Below are 21,228 nucleotides of genomic sequence, written 5' to 3'. Positions count from 1 at the left end.
ACCTGTTTTTAGTTGATGATTTTGAGTCAGATCCAAGTTCTGCAACTTTGGAAATATTCAGTAGCATCATTGAACCATATTTATATACACCCTGTCTGTGTCCCTTTTGTCTGGGTTGGTGTAGGCAAAGGGAGGAGAGCAGCTGGGGCTGCAAGGGACACCCAGCCGCCTCCTCTGTCCTGGTCTGGGCTTCCCTCGGCAGGACACAGCCTCATCCATCGTGGTGACTCCCAGGCCCTGCAGCATGCCCTGTGTGCCCCAGGCTTGGAATAAACTATGTTGCTAGCCACCACTGGCTAAATGCTTGCTTTCTACCACTTTCCCACCATGTTTTGAGCTGGGTACTCATGTCATCGGGCAGCAGAGCCTGATGCGATGCTGGCCAGGCCTCGGAGCATTAATTGGCTCCCTAGTGAACTCAAGGGTGACCCTGACCTTGTCACAGAGTAAACAAACTAGCCAGGGAACAAAGGCCTAGATACACTTGGCTGTCAAAATTATAAGGGTTTGTTAGGACTATAAGAAAAAAAAAGTAGTTAAATTATGCAACAGGATATCGTTCTAACTTGTTACCAAGCTTTGAACCTGACCCCAGTTGCTGCTTTCCTCTTGTACGGTAGATGGGCTTATGAAAAGGCCCTTGAGCTCCCTAAATTTAGGCACACAGACTGTTCTTTTCTATTGATGTTACGGATTTTATGTAGGTGTCCTAGTGCTTTTATTAAGGTCTGTTATTTCACACCTCCATCTGTCCAAGTTGATGTCCCCACTCCTTCAGCAGAGAGTGGAAGAATGTTCTCTCCACTTCCCACATGAAGACAGTCATGTTTCAGTGGATAGACTCCATCCCTCCTCATATACCAGGGAGGTATTTTTGGTACCTCAGAGGAGTGGACACGGTCCAAGGCCCTGTCCCAAAGTGCCACCACAGGTGCGGAGCCAACAGTGAGTTGATGGACGCTCTTTCTCCCTGGGTTGACTCAGGCAGCTGAGTAGAGACGAGGAGAACTCTTGGGCGTGATCCACTGCTGGGAAAGTCCAGGTCTTGGTGTGGCTCCTCTGAGTGCTTCCAGAAATGCTGTGCAGAACAAAAGCCACGTGGACAGGAGCACTGTGGGTGCTCCTTTAAACATGCTGCTTGGTGGCCCTGTAGCCCCTGTCCGTCCCACCTGCTGTGCTGGTGAGCCAGCAGCCAGCCCTCCTGGCCCTGCATGTCCTGAGAAGCCCCCTCGGTGCACTGTGGTCTGTGCTCCCCAACACAAGTGTTTGCTTCCAGCCCTGCAGAGGCACTCTCCCCCTTCCTTCCCAGGAGACCCCACAACACTAGTAGGTACCAGCTTCCCACCTGAATCGGGTTTAAAAAGGAAGAAGTTTCCACATTCCTCCTCCATTCTCAGGAATTTATCTTTGGAAGCGAGTCGCTTCCAGTTCTATCTTGAAAGAAGGTAAGTCATCTCTCTGCTTTATCCACCTTGTACCCAACTTGAGCTTTGGCACTCGATCCCTATATATGTATGTTTTTAGGGTGTGGACCCTTTTTTTTGGAAACATGATCACAAGCCATTGCATGGGAGGAAAATCACGTAGCTATAGAAGACATTGACAGGAGATGTAATTCCTTAAGTCTTTGGCTAAGAAAACTTGGCAGAGCTCACGCCACGCATTATCACCAGTGACTCTGCACGCCCGTCTCCTGCCTCCATGCAGTGGTCGGGAGTCCCAGCCTGGCCGTGCCCTGCCTAGCTTGGCTCCTCCGACTTCCTGTCTTTTCACCACGCTGTATCTGCCATCTAGACCTGCCTGTCTGGATCACATGATCTGGACCCAAAACCCCGAGGAGGGGAGTGAGGACAGGGACACAGTTCCCAGCAGGAGGAGGGGACCAGGAGCAAACAAAAGCAAGGAAGTGGCGGCCCGTGCATCTCTAGATTGTAAGCTCCTGGGTGCAGGCTGCTCACCCTGGCTTTCTCTGCACCACAGCCATTTGTCAGGTCCCCATGTTCTGCCTCTGCTGCGGGGGCTTCTGCAAGGGGCAGCAGCTGGGGGGAGGTGGAAACACGTGATAACCTGAGAATGATAACCTGTGCACTCCTCACACACATGGACTGATCTCCGATCCTTTCTCAGAGGGGTAGGTAGACAACTTGGTGTGTGCCACGGAGGGCATGACTTTTGTAGTCCCTGAAATGGAAAGGGGTGGTCCCAGATGAGTTCCAGGGCTCGTGGTTCCGGGGCCAGTGCTGGGGTGACGAGCAGTGACTGTGACAGTGGCGAGGAGCAACCAGTGACAGCACAGCCCTGGTTCTTCTCTCAGTGTTGCAAATGAGGATGGCACTTGAGATGCGACTAGTGAAAGTAAAGAACTTCTTAGTTTTTTGAGATTGCATTTAATTTAAATTATTTAAACTTAAACAGCCACACGTAGCTCATTGGTACCATGCTGGGTGGCGACGTTGCCAGCTCAGTGCTTTTATCGGCAGTGTGGTGTCTGTCTCCTCTGCAAGTTCCTTGCTGCCACATCTTAGGACCCCTGGTTCCTCTGGAGAAGGTGGTTCCCGGGGCCGATTCAAGGCCAAGCAGAAGGGGACTGCTCTGGTCTCTTCAGGGGTAAGCAGCTGCCTGATGGCCATAGCTGACAACGTACCAGATGGCAAAAGGAGGACAGTGAACGCTTCTTGTTTTTCACTCATTTATCCTGCTTAGTAAACACCTGTTGTCTTCAGGTCTCCTTTTTCTCCAGTATAGACGTGGACATAGCATGAGAAGCTGCTAGAAAGCTCTCCACAAGGCCTGGTATTCACGCATAGAACACGTGTTTGCTCAGCGCCTGCCATGGACCAGGCCCTGGTGACAAGGCGGTACACAGGCCAAAGGCCCCACCCCCTCAGTGGACCTGGGTTTGTTACATGACAGTTAGAGACATGGACCAAACACTCAGTGTGCCGAGCCCTGTTGTGTGAGCTTTATTGGGATGCATTTTCCTTGTTGGGGTTCCTCACGGGAAATAGCTTCTGCTCGAGTGAGGATGATTCTGAGAGGCCTTGTGTACAAAGGACTAATGATAAAGGCGGGGCTGGGGGGGCTGGGAGCAGAAGCCACTCTCACTGGTGCCGGACAGTACACAGCCTGGGCTGGCCATGTTCCTCCAAGCTGGCTGCCAGAGCATGAAGGGGAAGGTGTGGCCCACCGAGGGTCTCCTCGACCAGATACTGGGATGGAAGGGGCCTCTGAGGAGATGATGGCAGCTCCTGCTGAGCCCGAATGGTGGGAGGCTCCAGCTGTCACATTGTCTTCAGTTCAGAGGCAGCCAGGCCGGGGACACAGCTGGGAGGTGTCAGCGGTAGGTGACACTCAGTGCCTCGGGTCCAGCTTCAGTCCCCCCCCAGCCACAGCACTACTGGGGGTGGGAGGAGAGCTAAAGCCCGAGTCCTGGGCCCTGTCCCCAGCCAGCATTGCTCCCCGGCCAGCATTGCTCACACTCTTCATCGTCTGTCTTCAGCCTTTTCTCCTCCAGACCCAAGTTAGAGCAGGGTTTAGCTTTGCGTTGTAAGGTCTGTTTCCCAGTGTTCTTCATTCTCGTGTTTGTCCCCCTGGCCCATTCACCGCCTCCTCCCCCCATGCTTTCCCAAGTCATCACTTCATGTGTTCCGAGTCCTGCTGGCCGACGGCTCCGAGAGCAGCCGGTCTTTCACAGACTGCTCTGCTGGCCCCGGGGAAGCCGTGATGAGCTTTCTGCGGTGTCTGCTTGGTCTCTGATGGGACCAGAATCAGTTCGAAGCGCCTTGTTCTGAGTGCTTGGTGAGTGTTCTCAGGCCGAGCTCCTGCCCACCACAGGTTCATTGCGGAAGAGTCTGCAGCCGCCGGGGCCAAGTGCGTGCTTACCCCCAGCCCTACCTGGATCGTCGACCCCATTGACGGCACCTGCAACTTCGTGCATAGGTGAGCATCAGCACGGGCCACCCCTCGTCTGGTCCTTAACCTGTCCTTTTCTCTCAGACTTTGTCTTTCTCCAAACAGCATTTTTTTGAGGCAGGAGTATATAGACAAACCTCTAGGAGGTTGATAGGCTCATTAAAAAGGTGGTCATGTTTTGATCTTTTTTAAAGTGAGGTGTTCCATTTGTGAGACACTCTCAGCATATAGAAAGTACTTAATTTGTTTAAATCTGTCATGTTTGTCATCTTTAAAATGCTGGGTTGAATTAAGAAGGACCCCTTAAGGATGCCCCTGGGCAAACCGGCGTGTGTGGTCCAGCGGCTGCAGGAGCACAGGTGTAGATAGCAGCGCCGGAGGGCTGGCTTTCCACAGCTGCCTGTGGAGACGAGAGCAAGCCTCCTGCAGCCATGAGGTGGGATGAGGAACCCCCTGGCAGGGGGCCAGGCCTAATCTGACAGAGCAAATAACAGCCACAAAGCAGGAGGGTTTAGGGAGGTCAGAAAGGCCATCAAGGAGAGGGGAGGCGAGCTCAGGGAGGTGATCAGGACATGGCCTCGACTCTAGAAGCTCTGACCGGTGGGATGGGCGTCGGAGTTGTCCAAGGACACAAGAGCACTGGATTGGGCCTGGTTTCCACAGGTGGTTGGTTCTCTGGCATGAACACATGAGGGGCCTCCTGGAGAGGTTCCAGGCCCCTTCCCGGTCCCTTCCACGCCAGCATTTCTCCCCAGCATGCATCGACACCAGCAGTGCAGAACCCCATTCTGAGAGCCCTCTCCCCAGATGACTAGGAGATACTCCGTTTCCTTTTGAAAAGTGAAAAAGTATCAGCACAGAGGGGGGCTTCTTGGGGCTGCCCTCTGTGCTTGGCCTCAGATGGCATATTTATGTGTCAGTATGTAAAGTCATCCTGACCTATGAGGTGGGTTTTGCTAACATGGGTTAGTTAGCTTGAGAATGTAGTCAGTCAGTCACGCCCGTACATTGCCTTTTCTGGGCAATGGAACAGTGCCATCTGGTGACCACAACAGCATCAACAGACTAATGCAAGCTAAAGCCTGACAACCCTCCCCCACCCCGCCCCGCAGGAATGGGGGTGGAGGCTCAGGTCTCCCCTCCTGTTCTTCTCTCTGCTTGTCATGCGGTGACACCCACACAGCCCCCTGAGGGCCTCTTGCAGCCCCGGTTCCAGAACACTTCAGGGGCTGCAGCACAGTGATCTTAGTGGCCTAGAGACATCAGAAGCCTTTGGCCACCGCAGCTCAGAGAGCGTCCATTCCTTCTTGTGTCCAGCAGCGTCAGGGCTGAAGCAGGTGGGGGAGAGCTTTCCCAGGTACCTAAAGTGGAGCCTGGCATGTGGTGTGTTTGCCTATCGAGCCAACCGCCAGGTGACTGTGCCGGCTGCCGCAGCCTGAGTCTGGGCTCACCTCTGTGGAGGACTGGTTTCATAGTTTTCCTGTAGGTTAATAGCACCCAGCTTCTCCTTCCTACTCCTGGTAAGCTCTGCTGATCTTCACATAAAAGAGGGATTATTTCGAAGAGGTGCCGCAGGGACAACAAAATCACAAAATAAAACCACAGGCAATCTGCGATGTCACAGCCCGCCTCTGACGGCTCTGGCCCAGGCCTGCAGTTGGCCGCTTTTGAGCTCACTCAGGAGATGGGCGGGGGGGTATTGTCACCCAGACCTAGCCTCTGGTAGGAGGCTATGATGTCACTTCCTGGGGACCCCTCCTCACCTAACCAGGAACATGGGTCTGGCCTTTTTGGAGGTCTCTACTATCCCTTTATGTCTCTCAAAACCAGAAAACTGACCATTAAAATCCCTCTCCATTGGGTACTTGGTGGTCATTGTTGAATTACAGCAGTCGTACGTGACTTTCAGAATACTGCTTTCTTTCAAGGTCAGCTATCTTACACACCGGAGTCCACTAAGCCTGTTTGTCTTGGAAGCAGTTAGTGAAGTTGTGGGAAGTAATTTTTTTAAAAAAACAAACCCACCCACACTGTAGAAAGGTCCTTCTGTGCCTCCAGTGACAATGCTGCATAGCACAGCCGCACAGAGGCTGCTGAGAGTTTGCATGAGACCACTTATGTTTCAGAGGGTGAACCGTTCTGTTTTTCTTTGCAGGTTTCCCACTGTGGCAGTAAGCATCGGATTTGCTGTAGACCAAGAGGTGTGTGGTGGAGGGGTCCTGAACCCCTTGGGCCTGGCTTAGCATCGTCCTTTTTGGACTTGATCCCTGTACTCCATTTCGCTGTCTTTGTCACGTGCCTTAGTCATGATTAGTAAACCCATGCATGTTTCTTTTTGAGATCCGAGACAATAAACAAAGGAGAACTGGTTTTGGGGTGTGTGGGTTTGGGGCTCCATGGCTGGCCCACCTCCATGGTGGCGGGCCCTTGTTTCCACCGTGGTCTTTCTGGGATGCTGCTGGAGAAGCGTGGAAGGGAAAGTTCTGAGCAAATGCCCCACATTAGTTTCCCTCTGACCCCTGGGGCGTGTGATCTAGTCCCACACAGAAGAAACTCCTTTTTTGGGAGGACATTTTTAATCCCCATCTTTCAGTCATTCTTCTCCATCTTTCCCTAGCTGTTAGCATGAGAACCCGGCTGCTTTAGGGTTCCCATCACCTTGGAGTTGAGCAGCATCATGAGATCTGCGTCAGGCATTAATCAATTTAAGCAGTAATGCTTAGGAAAGCCTTCACTTCTGTGTGGTCACAGCAGTTATATTTATTTATTTTATATATATCTTTAAAGATTTTATTTATTTGACACACAGAGAAATCCCAAGTAGGCAGAGAGGCAGGCAGAGAGAAGCGGGGGAAGCAGGCTCTCCCATGAGCAGAGAGCCCGATGCGGGACTCAATCCCAGGACCCTGAGATCATGACCTGAGCTGAAGGCAGAGGCTTAACCCACTGAGCCACCCAGGTGCCCCACAGCAGTTATATTTAAATAGGACTAGGGGTTTGGTATTTTCCAAAAGCAACCTTCTAGTAGGCACTGTTTCAGTGTTTTCACCTTTATCCTCAACGCTAGCAGTGGTTCCCTAGCACAGAGACTGAGGGAAGTTTATACCTTCTTCACCCTTCCCTCCTGCTAGCAAAGGTCTCCCGGCACCCGACCCACCCCAGGGGCACAGGGTCTAGAGGCCCACATGGTTCTAGGACTACCCTGACTTGGGAACCCCCTTAAAGTGGTGTGGGAAGCAGGGGAAGAGAATTAAGGATTGCTGGAAAGCTGGCTGTGTGATCCTCCCCAGAAATAAACCCTTTTCCTACCCTGTCGGGGAGTCCATTCCACTGTGGTCGAGCTCACCCCAGGCCAGCCGAGACTTTCCCAAGAGACTAGACCTGGGTCTCTCTTCATTTTCCAGGAAGGCAAAACATGGCCAACCCCCAGATCACACATACACTCGCCTATTAACCCTGAATAGTGACGAGTCGGAGGAGGAAGAAAGAAACAAAGCGAGTGTAAGGCAGCATTTTTCTCCCCTTGCTCGCCTCTTCTTTTTACTGTTTCCAACTGGGAGGCTGCTGTTGGAGGCATTTGTCACCTGCCTTACGCAGTGTGGCTGCGGTTTGGCACCACGCCCCTCCTTGGTGACTCACCTCTCCTCCTTGGCCTTCCTTGAGTCTGATCCCCTCGGCTTTACAGACATATTCTTAATTTTTGACACATCAGCAGCTTTGAGGGTTTCTTATGGGGAGGCGTTAGTCACAAGTAGCCTCCTCCAGTCCCCCACCCCTAAAACAGAGGTCTTTCTGAAGAATTCAGCTTTTTCAGTAACTTTCAGCTCCTAATGCTTGATTATGAGGTTAATTTTTAATAAAGCTGTATTCGTTTTAGTATTTTTTTTAAGATTTTATTTATTTATTTGACAGATAGAGATCACAAGGTGGCAGAGAGGCAGGCAGAGAGAGAGGAAGGGAAGCAGGCTCCCTGCTGAGCAGAGAGCCTGATGTGGGGCTCCATCCCAGGACCCTGGGACCATGACCTGAGCCGAAGGCAGAGGCTTTAACCCACTGAGCCACCCAGGCGCCGCTGCTTTAGTATATTTTTAAGTAGGCTGTTGTGGAAGAGACCATTTGCCCGCATATCCAGTTTTGGACCAAGATGCTAATTTCTTTCCCAATTCCCCTTTGAGAGGCAGTTTCTATCACCTGGGTCGTAATACCTCGAATTGTTCCCCTCTGAACTGCTTTGTGATTTTCTGGGTCAAATGAGTGAAGCGCGTTTGTTTTCCGTCCTGCCCCTGCACCCCGCAGCTCGAATTTGGAGTGATTTACCACTGCACAGAGGAGCGGCTGTACACGGGCCGGAGGGGCCGGGGCGCCTTCTGCAATGGCCAGCGGCTCCAGGTCTCCGGGGAGACAGGTGGGGCTTCCTGCGGCTGGGCCGGGCTCCCTGCAGAGTGGGAGGAGTGTGAATGGGAAATGCCAGCATCACCATTCTGGGAGACGGTGCTGGAAAGCTCCCGCTGAGCATTCAGTTTCTTCAGGAACATGCGTCCCTGAGCACCTGGAAGGCCAGCCAGTTCTGTGTCTTCATGTTTTCGTGGATGTGGCCAGGAGTTTACATAGTCTCACCCTGTTTTACACTCGTATCCTTCAGCTTTCTTGCTTAAAGAAACCCAGACCCCAGTATGGCTGGCTCTCCAGTAATCCAAGGTCGAGAGCAAAGTCAGAAGCATGGTCTGGCTCTCAGACCGTCCAGGTTAACATCCATCATCCCCATGTCACCGGGGTGACGTCACCCAGGCGTAGCCTGTGGCTTCCTGGGTATGGACGGGCTGCCGTGGGCTTTGGTCTCCGTGAGAAGACGAGCAGCCATGGGACTGAGTAGTGTGAATAAGTGATGTTGCCACACACCACACCTGTAGCGCTAGCCGTGTTGTTCCTGAAGCAGGACCTCAGGGACATCCAGTAGCTTCTATGATGCTACTGTAGTTACGTTAAACTGCACATAACTACGTACTGTCGACAATATGCCAGCTTAGGTTTTGCAGGGTGTTTGGGCCTTGCTTTCACACTGATGAAGTCAGGGATTTTTTTCGCCCCGTGGGACGGGGACGGGAGTGAACGAGGAGCTTCGGCCTTGAAGCAGCTAGATTAGGAGAGACTTTGAAAGCTCCCTCGTGTCCACGTTCAGGTCTGGAAAGGTAGAAAGCACAGTTCCTGCTAACTTTTCTTACACGTTTCCGCAGCAGGACGTCCTGAGGTACCCTCCCCCATCATGGCTTCAGTCTGGGGGTGTCAGCCCTCCCCCTTTCTTTATGCTTCCTTTCTCTTTTCTGCCTTGTCTTCCTCCCTGGGTGACACCCATGTGCCTAGATGGCCTCAGAGGCAGTGAGAGGAGGAAGGTGTGTCCCTACCCTCCAGCGGCTCCTCAGCGAGCGAGGACAAGAAGTTCTCCACCTTTGCGGTCTGGTGAGAGCACCGCCGATCGAGGAGCCCTGGGTGGGTGGGAGGACAGGAGCCCTGTGTGTCTGGCCCAGTGGGGAAACCAAGGAGGCTCCGCCTGGGGCCCCTGAGACTCACAAGCCTGCCCAGGGGAAGGGGAAGATCACATGAGGCTTCGCACCGAGGTGGGACCAGCAGGACACACTCACCAGTTACTGCCTCTGAGTCCCAGAGAGATTCCAGAACAGCCTCCAGCCTCGCCCCATGTCTCCGCCTCCCAGAAATGTTTTGTTTGGCTGTACGAAAAGTAGCGCTAATTGTACATACACATGCCAAGAGGTAACCGCTCAGGGCATGTTGGGTTAATCAGTAGTGAGGAAGCATGTCATTAAACACACTTATGTGAACTTTGCTCCATATTCCATTTAATGAGAACACTCGGCTCCATTCACACTCTCTGGGCTTCCTGGTCGCGCATGACAACTTCGTATCCTCAGTGCGGCTCTCAGACCCGTGTGGGCAGGGCCTCCGGGTCACCTCTACCTCCGACCCGTCTTAGGCCCTCTGGTCTTGTGCAGACCCTGTCCTAAACCCCTTCTGCGACACCACTGGGGTTCCCACTTCTCTCAAAACCGCCCACATTCTGGAGCTCATTTTCTTAAAAAAAAAACTCTGAAGAGAGTCTAATGTGCTGTTTTCAGCACTGGTCATTTAGAACTTATGGGGTGACTAGGTTTCTATGGAGACGATGGAGTGGACCCTGCAGCACAGTGGTTAGGTGTCACGCAGACCTGGTTTCAGTCCCCATTCTGCCACCCTCCAGGGCTGTGAGCTGTCCTTGTGTGGTGGGTGGGGTGACATGATGGGAATGGAGGAATAAATGTAGTTAGACAGGGGAAAGCGCTCAGTCAGGTCCCGGTGCAGGGTACCCAAAGGTGAGAGTCGTTATCAAAGAGGAAACCTCAGTCTTTGCACAAGATGATTAACGCCCGTTGTTAAGTTTAGGACGCATTTCTGGGTTAGAGAAATCCACCCTAGGGAACAGGACACCCACCCCTGATCTTTCTCTCTCCTTTCCTTACTCCTATTACACCTTCTTGGAAGGCTTCCATGCACAAAGTAAAAAGCAAACAGAACTACACAGGATGGGGTAGAGGATGAGATTGAGGCCAGAATTTGATTAGAACCTTTTTCTTCACATCCCACCATGCAGAATTTCAAACCTGTGTGAGTAGACAAAGTACCGTAAACCCACGTGACTCACCATGCGTCCAATATTGCCAATTCTCGGGGCCAACCCTGCTTCATCCACAGCATCACCCAGTTCCCACCGCCCCCAGCAAGTCCCTGACAAATCCCAGATGTAGAATCATTTTCTAGTCAGCATTGCAGTACGCATGCTTCTCTATACACAATTCTTTGAAATGCATAATCACAATACCAATGACACACCCCTCTAAAAATTATCAGTTATTCCTAAAGTCATTAAATAACCAGGGTTCAGATTTCCAGTTGTCTCATCCTGTGGGAAATAGCCCTTCAGGGCCCCACCCTGAGTTCTCAGGGCTCCTTGTGGCTTCTGGGTCAGTCTTTCATGCTAGGTCTTCTCACTGGACAGAGCTAGGAAGTTGTCTTTAAATATAAAAATCATTATGAGTTGAAGATTCAGAATAATAATACTAGCCTACTAACCACAGACCATTACCTAAAGCAACTGGAAGGATGTTGTATGTTGTTTGGTCTTGTGTCCTTCTTTCTGTCCTTAGCGGATGCCCCCCAGGTTCTGGAGTCGGACTTGGCTCTTTGTTCCCTTTGCCTGGGCCTCCAGCAGAGGATAATCACCTAGATGCGTTTGTTTCACTTTGTTTTTGAATCAGGAAGACTAGTTTTTAAAAACTGATTGTATTTTGTAATTATATAAAAAGGTACCTTGTTCCAAAGTCAGATCTCCAAAACAAAGTATATTTGAAGAGGTTTAACTTCTGTCCTTGTCCTTTACCCTAGGGAATACTAAGAAGTGGTTATGGTTCCATTGTTTATTTTAGGGGTGTGTGTGTGTGTTTAATAAGCAGCTGAGTTTGTTGTTGTTTTGTTCTTTGCTTTTATTCTCTGTGTTGGTATGCTTTGGGTATTTAGAAAGGTTTATGTTTTTGTTCCAGTGATTTCCTTTATACAGAATTTTTCTATACTATCCCTCGTCCTCTCTTTATCGGGTTATTGTCTCTTGGTTCCCGATTCTCAGTAACATTTAAGTTAGTTTGTAACCTCTTCTTCCCCCTCCTCTTATACTCCAGTATATGATTAAAGCCCAGTTAATTTTTGCTGTCAGTTACGACGAGACAATTGGCTAGCTCATTCTACTAGTCACACCCTCTCCTTGTTACCTTTCCACCTCTGGGTGGTTGTGCTGCCCCAGGTGTGGGTTGCCAGGGCAGCCAGCCATGTGGGCGATGCTCTCACTCTAGAACTGTCAGTTAGGGTGTGGTCTTGGTTCCACAAATAAATTAGACTTAATACCCCCCACCAGCCCTTTATGTGGATGTATGGCCCGTCATTTTGGTTGTGTGAAGCTCATCTCATTCGCTAGTACAGCATTTCTCAAACTTTTTGATCTTAGGACCAACATATTTATACTAGTGAAAAGTTATTGAAGACCCCAAAAGAGCTTTCGTTTATGTAAGTTATCTACGAGTGTTTATGCATTTGAAACTTAAACAGAACCCTCTAAAAAAACACAACTCATTACATGTTAACATGAATAATACACGCACACACTTTTTTTTTTTTTAATGAGAAACAACCATATTTTCCAAAATAGTTTTCATGAGTGGCCTTGTTTTACATTTTCTCCAAATCCCTTTATAATGTCTGGCTTAGTAGAAGACAACTGAATTCTCATATCTACTTCTATCTTTAATCTGTTGTAATGTATGAAGAAGATCGGGTCTCACACAGATAAGTAGTTGGAAAAGGGTCGAGTGAGGACTATTTTAATAGGCTTTTCAGATGAATGAGGTTATTCTTCTTTGATGCCACACCCGAACTCAATAAGTGGTAGCTTCTTAAAGCTTAGTTGCAGTGTGAAATCTAAAGACAAATCAGTGAATTTTTTGTACTCTGTGACTGTGAAATCCATTGGGCAGTCTCCTACTTTGAATGGATCTTTTACTCATGATGACTTTGTAACATCATGCATTGGTCATTGGGAAAATAAGGGTTCACTGAGATTTTCAGGCTCTTTTAAATATTGACCTATTACATTGTAAAATACTAAGAAAGTCATATTTGTTAGTATCACCACTCTTTTTTTTTTTTTAAGATTTTATTTATTTATTTGACAGAGAGAGACACAGCGAGAGAGGGAACACAAGCAGGGGGAGTGGGAGAGGGAGAAGCAGGTTTCCCGCCAAGCAGGGAGCTGGATGCGCAGCTCGATCCCAGGACCCTGGGACCATGACCTGAGCCAAACGCAGATGCTTCATGACTGAGCCATCCAGGCGCCCCTAGTAGCACCACTATTATGAGAAATCTGTAAGTTTGGGGAAGGTGTCAAGCTTTTGGTAGTAGGTTCAAGTCTTCCCAAATTCTAATTTGTACTTGAAGGCTTGAATTTTATCATTGGCAACCTTAGCAATTGAAGTGATGGACTCACTTCTTTCATTTTCCAGAAAATGTCTTCCAGATACCTAGTTCTGACTACCGGTAGCTTGTCTAAGCTCTCCATGTGTACGTCCCATCTCCTCACACAGAACATTGAAAAGACACGTGCTTAGGTTTCAAGACCTAGTGCCATTCCTAATGTTCACACCTTCTTCATTCTGGAATAAAACTGATATATTTTCCCACTGTGAGTGTAGCAGAAAAGTCTGCATTAACCACAGGAACAGGTGTGCTCTGCCTTGCTTTATCTACTCTGTGCAAGTGTTAATACTGGAAAAAAGGCAAATAATACCTTAGTTTAACTTCACAGATTCAGGGACCCCACTCTGAGAACGTCCTCTCCAGTGGGTCCCTCAGGAAGACCTCCTGGGAGTAATAATAACAGTCCTTGCCTGTGTTCTTACGTGTCCACAGCAGTTTTTCGGTAGCCTATATACTTGGAGGTCTATTCTGCTAGTAAAAACCATGGCTCACACTTTCGTGTGTTGACTGTCTTAAGTTGCCCGTGTCATCTTCTGGCATAACCTTGTTGTTGAGAAGTCTGAAGACAGTTTCTTTTTCTTTCCCTTATAAGGAACCTCAGTTTTTTGCTTGAATGCCCAAAGGACTTTTTTTTTTTTCATTTAATAGAGTTTATCTCTATTAAATAATTTTAATAGAGTATAATTTTAATACAGTATATCTCAGTGTTATTTGTTTTCAGTTTCCTAGGCTCATCATGGCTCACCATTTCTTCTTTTTTTAAAGATTTCATGCTATACCACTTCAATATTCAATTTCAAGACTTTTTTTTTTCTTTCAGAAGAGGTTTCTTGAATTACAGTTTTTAGTATTCGTTCATTTCCAAATTCTTGTGCTTTGTTTTTGTCTTCTGGGTCTTCTGTTATAAGTATGTTGGGTCTTCCCTGCTTATCTTTTCTATTTGTCTCTTGTGATTTAATCCTTTTTACAAGTTCCATCTTTCTTTTTTTTTTTTTTTTTCCCTCCATTTCTTGTGAAGCACCATCTATTCTGTTTATTTATTCTTGGTTCCTTCAGTTTAATCTTCTTTTCTGAAATATTTTCTTTTCCAATTCTTCCTAAGTTCTATCCCCTCCACTTTCTAGTTAAGTTGAATTTTTGATCTATTCCTTATTTATTTTTTTTAATATGAAACTACTTCTGTTTTGTGGACAAATCTTTCAATCCTTGATTGACTAGAAAGGTGTTGTTCTTCTTATTCTTTTTTTTTTCCTTTTTCATGTACGTGTGTGTGGGACTCACCCATCATTCTTTTTAATTACTTATTTCTACTTAAAACCTGTATTCCTGAAATTGGGAGGGGCTTATGGAGAGTGGGGGTTGGGGGTGAGTTCAGGTTTTTGGTAGTTTTTTCTAGCTCTAGAGTTGCCTCTTCTGTTTTGGTGAAATGTTCAGAAACTTGGACTCAGTCTTACATATATATATTTATTTATTTATTTATTATTATTTTTTTTTGGCTCTGTTCCCCTCCTTAACTGTTAGCTGGATCATCTCTTTTCTTTAGTCCCTTTTATTCTTGTTTAGTGAATTTGGAACTTACTCCCATGCTGGATCCTTCCCCTAAGAGGTCCTTGTAAGTCAGTTTTGAGAGACTGTAGGACTGGTGGCTCCCTCCCTTCAGCCCTGACCATGCACCCCAGTGCCACGGACTCATGAACCAGTGTGTGCGTGGCCCCTCTCCGTGTGAGCTTCTCACATTGGCCCACACTGGTTTGCAGGGGGTGGCTGTTGGTGATTTTGAGGTTCTCCTGTTCTGGGGATGCTCAGTGCGTCTGTTACTCCTGATGCCATGTGGTCTTGTGGCTATTGGAGGTTCCCCCACCCGCCTGTGTTTTGGGGTTTGGATATACCTTGTGGATATAGTTTCTTTTGTAGATGGTGTCTGCAGTTTTGCTTTTTTGCTGTCCTAGTTATTCTATTTTTATCAGAGGGGATTTGGACAAGTTAAAAACTATGTGTGGCCTTTACAGAGGTTTCCAGTTCTTTCCCAGAATTCTAAACAATACTTTTTTTTCCCCTCAAATTACTTGTTTATTAAGAACAAGTTTTTAAATATTTTAAAATAATATATTGAACTGAAAGTCAAATATCATAAAATTAACCATTTATTTTATTTTATTTTTAGACAGAGCGTGTGGGAAGAGGGGAGGGCAGAGGGAAAGAGAGAATCTCAAAAGCAGGCTCCACGCCCAGCACAGAGCCCAACGCAGGGCCCCCTCCATGACCCGGTGATCACAACCTGAGCCAAAATCAAGAGTCGGATGCTTAACCAAGTGAGCCACACAGGCGTCCCTAAAGTTAACCATTTTAAAGTGAGCCGTTCAGTGGTAATTAGTGCATTCACAATGCTGCCCACTCACTTGGCTTCATGTTCTAACCCTGTGCCCACTGAGCCCCTTTACCCCACACTCTCTCTCTCCCCAGCCCCCTGCCAAACCTCCAACCTTCCATCTGTCTAGTACTTATGTTTTTTTCCTGTAACTTATGCTTTTAAGTTAAAGAGAATTAAATTTTGTTTTTGTGTGAGTAGCTGCTCATGGTCTATAAGAAGACTGAAAGAGTTAGGACACGTGTGTGAAAATATACACTAGTGTAAGTGGTGTTGGGGGGATGGGGGCTGTGTGTTCAGCAGAGTCCATATCTGTCCATAGGGGATGTTTCCCGGATGTGAAAGCATGATTGACTCCTTTTCCATGAGTACATGTTTCAGTGTCTACAGATGACTACTTCTCTTACCTTTAAGTTGTAAAATTTCTCTTGAGAGAGCATTACTCCTTGATACTTGGAGTGTTTTAACCTTGCTCAACCAGAAAAAGGGTTTTCAAACTGTTGGAAGTCTATTAATGGATGATTTTTTTTTTCATTCTAGAATCTGTTTGTTGAAAAAGTATACGGAGATGCCCTACTTCAAAATTTTTGGATTTTGTATGTGTGTGTGGCAAAATATATATAACATAAAATTTGCCACTTAAAATGTGTAATTTAGTGGCATTCATTACATTTACAGTGTTTTCCAACCATTACCACCATCTGTTTCCAAAATTTTTATCTCTCCAAATGAAACCGTGTACCCATTAAGCAATAACTCCCCATCCCCTCCACACACACACACACACACATCCATGAAGTCAGAGAATATTTTAAATTAAAAAATATATACATTGTAGGGGAGTGCTTGGGTGGCTCAGTGGGTTGAGCATCTGACTCTTGATTTCAGCTCAGGTCATGGTCTCAGTGTTCTGGGATTGCCCCGCATCACTCTGTTCTCAGCGAGGGGTCTGCTTGGGATTCTTTCCCTCTCCCTCTGACCCTCCCTCTGCTCGCTCGCAATCTCTCTCTCTCTCTCTCTCTGTTTAAAATAAATCTTTAAGAAATACATATATACGTTAGCATTTGATTGAGCTAAAATATTATGGTAAATACAGTATAAAGGATAACAAAATGTAAAAATCAGTGATTATTGGTAGCTAGAAATAATCATAAGATGATGTTAAATATTGTTTTATCTATAGCAAAATAAAACCAAAGAAAGCATTTGGTCTGTAGGTGGCCGCACTCAGGCTTCCTTTTTCCTTGTTTTTGATTGCATTTGGGAAAAAGATACTAACCAGAGAGATAAAGAATGGATGCATTGCCACTAGAATGAGAGGAAAGAACTGGATACAGAGATATTTCTTCACAAATCTACAAGCTATGGGAAGAAACACTTTCTTTCACATAATCACTGGACAAGCTAGAGGTTAAGTCTGGGTCTCGGCACCTAAGTGCCACATGACCCCTCTCAGCACCTAAGTGCCACATGACCCCCTACAGAAGTGTCACTTCTGTAGGCTTGGTTCCTCCATCTGTGAAACAAGGGCAGTGCAATAGTGAAGAAAAAAGAGAAATGGAATCATAAATGTATCATAAATGTAACAGAAGAATGGAGTCATCAATGTATCATAGATGTAACAGAGAAAAGAGAGAGAGGAATGGAGGCATAAGTAGTAAGTGCTTAGCACTGGCCTGTCTGGAGAGACCAAGAGCTTGGTAAATGTGAGCTACTGTTTCCACACTTTGCTGAGTTTCCCTTTGTGAAATAGCCTTGTGTCACTTAGTCTGAAACCCTCTGCTCTTCCCCTACCGGCCCTGTGTGTAGGGGGATCTGCTTGTCTAGGCTGGCCCTCCGGGACTTTGCTCTCCACTCACCCTGCAGCCAGCCCAGCCCTCTGATAAGGACAGATTGGGCTAGGCCTTGGCCCGAACCAGTAGTCACGTTTTTTTTAATGAGGTATAATTGCTGTATAGCATTATGTAGTTTTGGGTGTACAGCATCATGATTCAGCATGTGTATATATTGCAAAATAATCATCACAGTAGTGTAGATAATATCCCAGTAGTCACGTCTTCCAAACCTGATTAAAAGTAGGTGTTTATCTCCCTATCGAAATTGTTAGGCTTTCTAGTTCCTGGAAGGAAATTGTCAGTGTGTTCCTTAATTTCCTCCGCCGGGGTGACTGAGATCCTGGAGCCAGGAAATGCCTTGTATGTAGGGATTATTCTCCTGATCTTAGCTTTCTGAGAAAAATCACTCCTGAACTAGAGGGTATCATGTTTAACGAAATAAGTCAATCGGAGAAAGACAACTATCATATGATCTCCCTGATATGAGGGAGAGGAGATGCAACATGAGGGGTTAAGAGGGTAGGAGAAGAGTAAATGAAACAAGATGGGATTGGGAGGGAGACAAACCATAAGTGACTCTTAATCTCACAAAACAAACAGGGTTGATGGGGGGAGGGGGGTTGGGAGGGAGGGGTGGGGTTATGGACATTGGGGAGGGTATGTGCTATGGTGAGTGCTGTGAAGTGTGTAAACCTGGCGATTCACAGACCTGTACCCCTGGGGATAAAAATATATGTTTATTTAAAAAAATGCAAATTAAGAAAAAAAAAATCACTCCTGAAACATATATCACAGAGTAAGGTCTTGAAAATAGTACAGAACTGTACCTTACTGGGGAGGGGACAGTGGTCCTACGGATACAGCTTGGGGGAGGGGAATCATTTGGGAAAAAAGAATAATCAAAATCTAAAATATGCATACTCTCAAATTCCACTTCTGTTTCCCTCCTCTGCCTCCTCCAGGAAGGTTCATCCTTTCTCATTTAACAGTCACTCCCCAAATTTCAGTAGGTTCTCTTTCTGTCTTTCTTTTTTATATTTTATTGATTTATTTAACAGAGAGATCACAAGTAGGCAGAGAGGCAGGGGGGGGGGGGGGGGGGGGGGAAGCAGGCTCCCTGCTGAGCAGAGAGCCGGATGTGGGGCTCGATCCCAGGACCCGGAGATCATGACCTGAGCTGAAGGCAGAGGTTTAACCCACTGAGCCACCCAGGTGCCCCAGGTTCTCTTTCAAGAATGTTTTTAATGAAAACATTTATCATTCAGAATTCACCAACCCCCCCCACCAAAATAGTGTTATGTCTAGTGATTAATTAGATTCTTACACTAGCCAGCCAAATTCTACTTTACTCCAACGTTCCTCTCATAAATTTAAAAATTCTACTAATTTAACAAATCAACCCACACAAGCAGACTCTGACCAGGGTTTCTTTAATGCTGGTGCTTGAAGGAAAGTGCTTGTTGCTTCAGTGACTGTTTATTAAGCGCTTACTGCCCCTGGTTCTGTTGATGTCGTTTTTTGTGCCTTTTTTTTTTTTTTTAAAGATGTATTATTTATTTATTTGAGAGCGAGTGCGCGCACACGCGCGCGCGCGAGAGAGAGAGACAGAGACAGAGACAGAGAACAGAAACAGGGGGAGTGGGAGAGGAAGAAGCAGGTTTCCCACAGAGCAGGGAGCCCGATGCGGGGCTCAATCCCAGGATCCTGGGATCATGACCTGAGCTGAAGGTAGGTGCTTAATGACTAAGCCACTCAGGCACCCCTGATGTCGTTTTCTTCAAAAGAGGTCTTCTTTCCCTCCCCTGGGGAAAATAACCTTTTCAGTTTGCAGCCCAGAGAGAGAATTAGGAGTTAAGCTCGGGCAGTGACCTGTCCCTGGGGATCCTGGAGCCACCCGGCCCCATGGCCCTCCGTGGGCAGAGCCCCTCACTCACACACTGGACACATGGGAGGTATGTCATTAGCTCAGCCTTGGTGCTGGCGTGCCTGGCAGGGAGTGATTCAGACCGTGTCTCCCAGGCAGGTAACCAGTGTGGAGCCGAGTGGTTTTCAGAAAGTAGACAATGAGAGCCTACAATTTAAGAAAAGGGGAAATGGATATAGGTTCTGTCTGAGAGGAGGGGGACCCCTCACCGTCATCTGGTCCTGCAGTGAGGGACTTTGCAGATGCCAACATAGGATTAGACCCATTGAGAGACATAACTCGTGGAGTATGTTTTCCCTCCAGTTCGTGGAGTGAACTTGTTCTGTTATCTGGAGACGTTGGTGTGGCTGACTGTGAGCCAGAAGGCCTGACCAGACACGACAGACTAAATGTGGTTGTGTTTGGGAGTATGGCAAAGCACAGACAAACTGCTCGTGATTGCCTGCCCGTGAGTCAGGCCCAGGAAGGGAGCCCAGGCACGTCCCTCTGTGCCCTCAGGCCAGCTTCCCGCTCCTGTCTCAGAACCGAGTGCTTGGCCTGAGTGCCCAGCCACCCTGCACTGAGGAGGCCACACGGCCACGGTGTTGGCCTTCTTTACGCCCAGTGGGGTTACGCCTGAGAACTCCCTTTCCAAAGTCGTTATTTAAAAGTTGATTTCTCTGCAGGGTTGATGTTTCTGTCTTCATGATCGTAGCAGTTAGAGAAAGGTTTTTCTGTTTTTAAGTTTTATTTATTTGAAGGAGAGAGAGAGAGAGTCAAAGGGAGAGGGAGAGAGAAACCCAAGCAGACTCCGCACTGAGTATGGAGCCCGACACGGGGCTTGATCTCACAACCCCGAGATCAGACCTGAGTCGAAAACAAGAGTAGGAAACTTAACCCACTGCGCCACTCAGGCAGCACCCCTAGAGAAAGGTTATTAAAGACGGATGTATTGGGTGAGGCTTTTTTCTTTTCTGTCTTCCAGACATCAGGTGGTCCCAGTTCGGAGTCATTTTGTTTTTATTCATGACTGGATGGTGGTGACTCTCATTAGCCTCCCACCTCTCCCTGGCTCTTTAGTGCTAACTCTCCCTGCAAAGAGAGAGAACTGAGAATCTGCTCCCTCATAAATCTGAAACCAAAAGCAGCCTTACAGGAATGAGGATGACATAGTCAGGTGCGGGTTCTGTTGGCCTCTTGTCACCGTGTCCTCATGTCTCAACACAGCTGTCGGAGAAACCTCATAACTGAACCTCTCAGCAGATGGTACTTGTTCTGAGTGGGAAGGAGAGGCAGACTCCTGAGGTTTGCTTCCGAGGGAACCCTGACTCGTCAGTCAGAACCTAGACTCGATTTTCCTGACCGCGGGGAATTCTTTCTACTGCAGACCTCTCCAAGGCCTTAGTTCTCACGGAAATCGGCCCCAGACGTGACCCTGACACCCTGAAATTGTTCCTGAGCAACATGGAGAGGTTACTTCACGCCAAAGCTCACGGGTATCACTTTTCAATTCCTGGAACACCCCAGGGCCAAAGACAAAAGTGCCAAACACAGAGTCATGCTCACAGTTCCCCAGGGAGAGAGGAAAAGATCCCCCGTGAGGGGAGCAGGCCCACCCGTGCCCCACATAGACCTGGGAGAGCCGTGTGATGCTACCTCATGTGGCCCGCTGTTAGGGAACACACAGGGGACCTTTGTTCCTTCCCAAGCGGCTTTTCCAGAAGCCAGGTGACCGATCTTAAGGCCCCCAGGCTGTGAGTCCTTCTGGGCTTAGAGCCCTTCATAAATGACATTACTCTAGCAAACATTTAGAAAAAATAAATCCAAGTCCAAGTGACTCTGCTCCGATCTCCCACTCTCTCCCACGAGGCGATTTAAGTTTAAATGAAATTTCAGTGGAATTAAGACTTGAGTTCTTCAGTCTCAGTAGCCGACAAGGGCTCATCAGCCACCAGTGGCTAGTAACTTCCAGAGTGCGGAGCGTTTCTGTCCTCGCAGAAAGCTCTCTTGGATGTCACTGGTCTGCACCCAGATCTTGAATCTAGAGCTTATTAGAGAATCCCCATGGCTCATTTTTAATGACTAGGAATGCCCCATGGGGGGGTGACTTTGGATGTCGTCAGCTATCTAAGAGGAAT

At 47.7% G+C, this 21,228-nt stretch overlaps 1 protein-coding gene across 1 annotated transcript in view; it reads left to right on the top strand.

Moving 5' to 3' along the window:
• Nucleotides 1-21,228, top strand: part of LOC111142598 (inositol monophosphatase 2) — a 41,896-nt gene that overhangs the window by 18,567 nt on the left and 2,101 nt on the right. Inside the window, exons 3-6 of the mRNA XM_022495898.1 lie at nucleotides 3,835-3,939; nucleotides 6,068-6,113; nucleotides 8,209-8,317; nucleotides 20,478-20,586. Of these exons, the coding sequence (XP_022351606.1) occupies nucleotides 3,835-3,939; nucleotides 6,068-6,113; nucleotides 8,209-8,317; nucleotides 20,478-20,586 (369 nt within the window). The remainder of the gene's footprint in view (nucleotides 1-3,834; nucleotides 3,940-6,067; nucleotides 6,114-8,208; nucleotides 8,318-20,477; nucleotides 20,587-21,228) is intronic.

The sequence above is a fragment of the Enhydra lutris genome, unplaced genomic scaffold, assembly GCF_002288905.1.
Source record: "Enhydra lutris kenyoni isolate GAN:26980312 unplaced genomic scaffold, ASM228890v2 scaffoldscaffold8, whole genome shotgun sequence".
In the NCBI taxonomy this organism is placed as follows: Eukaryota; Metazoa; Chordata; class Mammalia; order Carnivora; family Mustelidae; genus Enhydra; species Enhydra lutris.
The sequence above is the reverse complement of the archived record's forward strand: the minus strand, read 5'-3'. Positions and strand labels throughout refer to the sequence as shown.